At 39.5% G+C, this 4,202-nt stretch overlaps 1 protein-coding gene across 1 annotated transcript; it reads right to left on the reverse strand.

Annotated features, from left to right (window-relative positions):
* Nucleotides 1-401: 401 nt before the first annotated feature.
* On the reverse strand, nucleotides 402-3,692 carry LOC131153424 (glycosyltransferase BC10). The gene is made up of 2 exons (XM_058105715.1): nucleotides 2,310-3,692; nucleotides 402-1,418 (listed from the first exon to the last, which is right to left on the reverse strand). The coding sequence occupies exons 1-2, from the start codon at nucleotides 2,868-2,870 to the stop codon at nucleotides 771-773; spliced, it is 1,209 nt and encodes a 402-aa protein (XP_057961698.1). The 5' UTR covers nucleotides 2,871-3,692; the 3' UTR covers nucleotides 402-770.
* Between the last annotated feature and the right edge of the window lie 510 nt (nucleotides 3,693-4,202).

The raw sequence follows: 4,202 nt of genomic DNA on the forward strand, positions 1-4,202 counted from the left end.
ATTGTCTTAAGAATCTTTACTATTATTTATTTATGTTTTGATTAATTAATAATAATGACAATAACTAGTATAAATTTTACAGCGCACAATTATTGAAGATACAAAGTATATATCAAGAAAATAAAAAACAAAATAAAAAGTTGCCGCTAGATAACATCAAAATATAGAAAATCACTTAACAAATTGTCCATAGAGGAGGCTAGGAAATACACATGGAGTATTAGATATATCTACAAATTTGAATTTGAAAGTATAAACACAAATAATAGTTGTTAGATTTGTCATTAGTTGGCGAACACAAACAAGCATCCATCTTTTAAATGGATGCATGGCCAATAATTGCATATTACTTTATAATAAAAATATACACTAATACGAATCAATAAATCTCATGCACAGAGTGATCAAAGTAGAAGCGCTTTATTAATGCTATTGACAATAGTGTGCATATTTTAATTAACAAGATAAGTAGCATTGACCCATTCAAATAATTAGGTCTGGCCGACTTTGGCGGAAAAAAAAAAAAGAATACACAAATTTTTGTTGAAGATTATTTGTTAAACTATCATTATTTTTTTAAAAAAATGACTGAGATCCTAAATTGTAAATTAACAATTTTAACATCCACTGTGCTAGCTTTGGGCAAAAGTGATGTATGATCCCTCCTCCTCCCCATCTTACAAAAACCCAAGAATAAATCAAGTGCCATCCCTTTTATCTTAGCACCCCGACAATCAAGATGCATCATCAATTCCTCCTTTTCAAATTCTTCATTCCTCATTGAACTGCATCACCTTTGGTGCAAACCTCAATAGCCTGTCCAAAGCATTGCGAGTGAACTTCCTTGCAAACAAGAAGCACACATTGGTCTTCTCCCCATTGTACTCACAACGTCCCTCACTCCTCAACCTCTTCAAGAACTCCACAGTAACATCATTCCTATGAAAGCTAGCAGGGTGAGGCCCTCCCTTGGCCCAGTTCACCCATGTCAAGCTCCTGTTGGAGTTCCTCTCCCACTTCCTAGCGCTCACCATGGTCGGCAAGTAGTGTTCGTCTGAGTAACACGAGTTCCTGCAGTACTTTTGGAACACTGGGAAGTACTTCTGGTCGGATACAATCTCAATGGCGAGGTCTCGGTCCATCTCGAACCACTGAGACCCCTTTCGCCATTGGTCGATGGAGAAGTAGGGTTTCATGAGGGTGCTGTAGCGGCCACGGCCGACCGGGCCGGGGAGGTCGTAGAACTGGACGAAGCTCTGGGTCGAGTTGATGAGGTAGGAGTGGATGGTGGAGAAGTTGAAAAGAGGGATGCAGGACTCCGAGAGGAGGACGAAGCGCTGGTTTGAGAAGTCCAGAAGTGCATTGGCCAGAAGGCGACGCTCAGCTTCGATCATGCTTGCTTTTCCCCATTGAACTTCCTGCATTTCGAAACAAGATTAATTGTCATGAATGTCAATTAGCACATAATTAACATCATTTGATACACATATCGACATGCATGGGTGCAGATTATTGATATAGGAGAATTTAATCATCTTGAATTTCTCATTTTGGAAAAATAATCGATTTCAGATATTTCGGAATAGAATGCAGCTAGGGACTCTGTGCGCATGAGCCAAAACCCATTTGGTGTAATCATTACATGCATGGGCAATCTGCAGGCCGATGGAATTTGATACTAGAAGAAGCAATTAGGAGTGGCGGTGGGATCACACCCAATATTCACTATTTAATTTGTTCCGTTCATATCCAACCCACCAATTATTATACAAGGAACAATTTGCATCTATTCAACTTTGTGAAACAAAATATTGTTCTTCGTCAACAATCATGATCATGTTTTGAATTTTATTATATAGTTTCCATAGTACTATGATTCAGTTCGTTGACTAACATGCACCACTCATCTAATTCTATCTTTATTTAAATATCAAAGTTGATCTTATCCCAAACTATAAAAATTAAAAATAGGAAAATTTTAATGATTTGATTACACAATTGATGAGAAAAAGAGAAACCCAAAAACTACCATTAATTTAGTGCTTTTTCAAGAACGGTAGTTATATTTAATTCACTGAATTAGCATTCTTTAATGAATTAATAATATTTATAAATCCATAACGTATCGAATTCGAGGGTAATTGTTGTGTTTCCATGACCCTGTTTTCATTAACATTTTACAATAAAACAGGGGAAATTTTAAATTTTAATCAAGAAACTAAATACCAATTAAAACCGGGGAAAGCTTAATAATCAAGAAAACAGGGGAAATTCAAAGAGTAAATTGAGAAGCAATGTCAGAAACTGACCTTACCGGGAATCCTCCGGTCATGGAACATCGACCCTTCAGGCTCCGATTCATTGGAGGACGGATTCGCGTGAACATAAATCGAGTAGAGCCCTTCATTCCCTCGGAAGAATTTCTCCCACAGAGGAGCCAACGGCACAGAGCCTCTCGTCAAGAACATGAAAGCCACTTTTGGTACTCTCTTGAATGGAAATTCCCCAATTCGAGGAACCATCGAAGCTCTCCACAGTAGCTCCTCGTCGTCCATGTCGTGCATCGCCGGCGGCGGCCTGATGTACTCCCGCAGCCCCACGCGCACGCTGAAATTTGACTTTGAGGCCACCGGGCGCCGCGGCGGTGACAGGGGAGGAGGGGGCGGCGGCGCCGATTGTTGAGAAAAAGAGAGCGATAAGTGGCTGACCTGTAGATTGAAGGGGAAGCTTTTGATGTAGAAGCTGAGGATGAGTCCAAACGTGAGCCCAAACGCGAAGAAGAGAAAACAGGAAAGGAGATTGAAGAGATGCCACTGAGAATTGAAGAGTTTGAAAACAGAGGCTGCTGGGTTTTGATTTTGACTCTTCATTGCTCCTCCTCCTCCTCCGCCTCCTCTGTTTTTCGGAGAGAGAGAGAGAGAGAGAGAGATAGAACAGAGGAGGGAGATGGGGAAAATGAAATGTGGAGGGAGTGATATAAATAGAAAGAATTTAAAGGATGTGATGAGAACCAGATTTTCAGTTGTCCAGTCGAATCGGATTGGAAGAGCAGCAGGTGGGAGAAAAATTGATACACAAATGTACTGGAATCAGAATTGTTGTTTACATTGAATTGATCCAATGATCACGCGAAATAGAAAATTAAGGCACATTTAATGAGTTCCACCAAAAGGGTTAGTGAATTAAGGATGTTAATAATACTGACCATTGCAGAAAATTAGCAGAAGGGTAACAGATACATATGGAAATTGAAAAGTGAAGAGAGAGAGAGAGAGAGAGAGAGAGAGAGAGAGAGAGAGAGATTGTGTTTGTGAAATTAAACTGAAAATAAATTGGGAGATGAGGGGTTGTGCAGGGCACCTAAATAGGATTGGCGGTGGCTTTCTAGGTCAAGCAGCCCACCTAAGAATCTTCTTCTGTCTTCTCTTTTGATTGAAGTCCCTAAACAGGGCATTGCTTTCATGTCAAGCGAGTGCATAAAACTATTTCTACTCTCTTTTTCGCTGGATTCAGAGCTCCAATCTGGTAAAAGAATCGTCTTTATTGCACGAGAGAGACCGATAATAAAAATATAAAAAAAAAAGACCCGAATTGGAAATAGCAATTCCCTCGGAAGTCTCTGTTCCCGCGGGTTGGTGCCCTGTTTTTACACGTTTCTTCATGCCCAGCGACTAGTTTTGGAAGGTAGGGATGCAGGGCAGGGCGTTCTCTTTGGACTTATAATTTTGATTTTTGACGGGCAGCCGCCAAATAATATACGCAACGAGGTTCAAGACTGCCCGTGAATTAGTTTAGGAACGGTCTTAGTCCGCTTCCTCAGGACTTTGTTTTATATATTTTTTAATAATCTCTCTTAGATAACGATGACCCGAATCTTTTCTTATTTTTGCAAAATAAGGAGTCTTGTGCTCTCGGGACACCTTTCTAATTTATCTTTATTGGTATATTTTTGAATAATCTCCCTTAGTAAATAGCAGGATAACGATGATCAAATCTTTTCTTTTCTTTTCTTTTTTTCATTGTATAGGAATTTTAGCTACCAACGAACTCTTTGGACTCCTTGGTACAGCACCAAATCTAAGCATCAGCGTCGTCCGCCCCAGGTCTTTGGACTCCTTGGTACAACACCAAATCTACAAATCACTGCAAATCTTTTCTTTCTTATATAAGGTATGTCATGGTAAAATATAATTATGTATCAT

The sequence above is a fragment of the Malania oleifera genome, chromosome 4, assembly GCF_029873635.1.
Source record: "Malania oleifera isolate guangnan ecotype guangnan chromosome 4, ASM2987363v1, whole genome shotgun sequence".
Classification (NCBI taxonomy): domain Eukaryota; kingdom Viridiplantae; phylum Streptophyta; class Magnoliopsida; order Santalales; family Ximeniaceae; genus Malania; species Malania oleifera.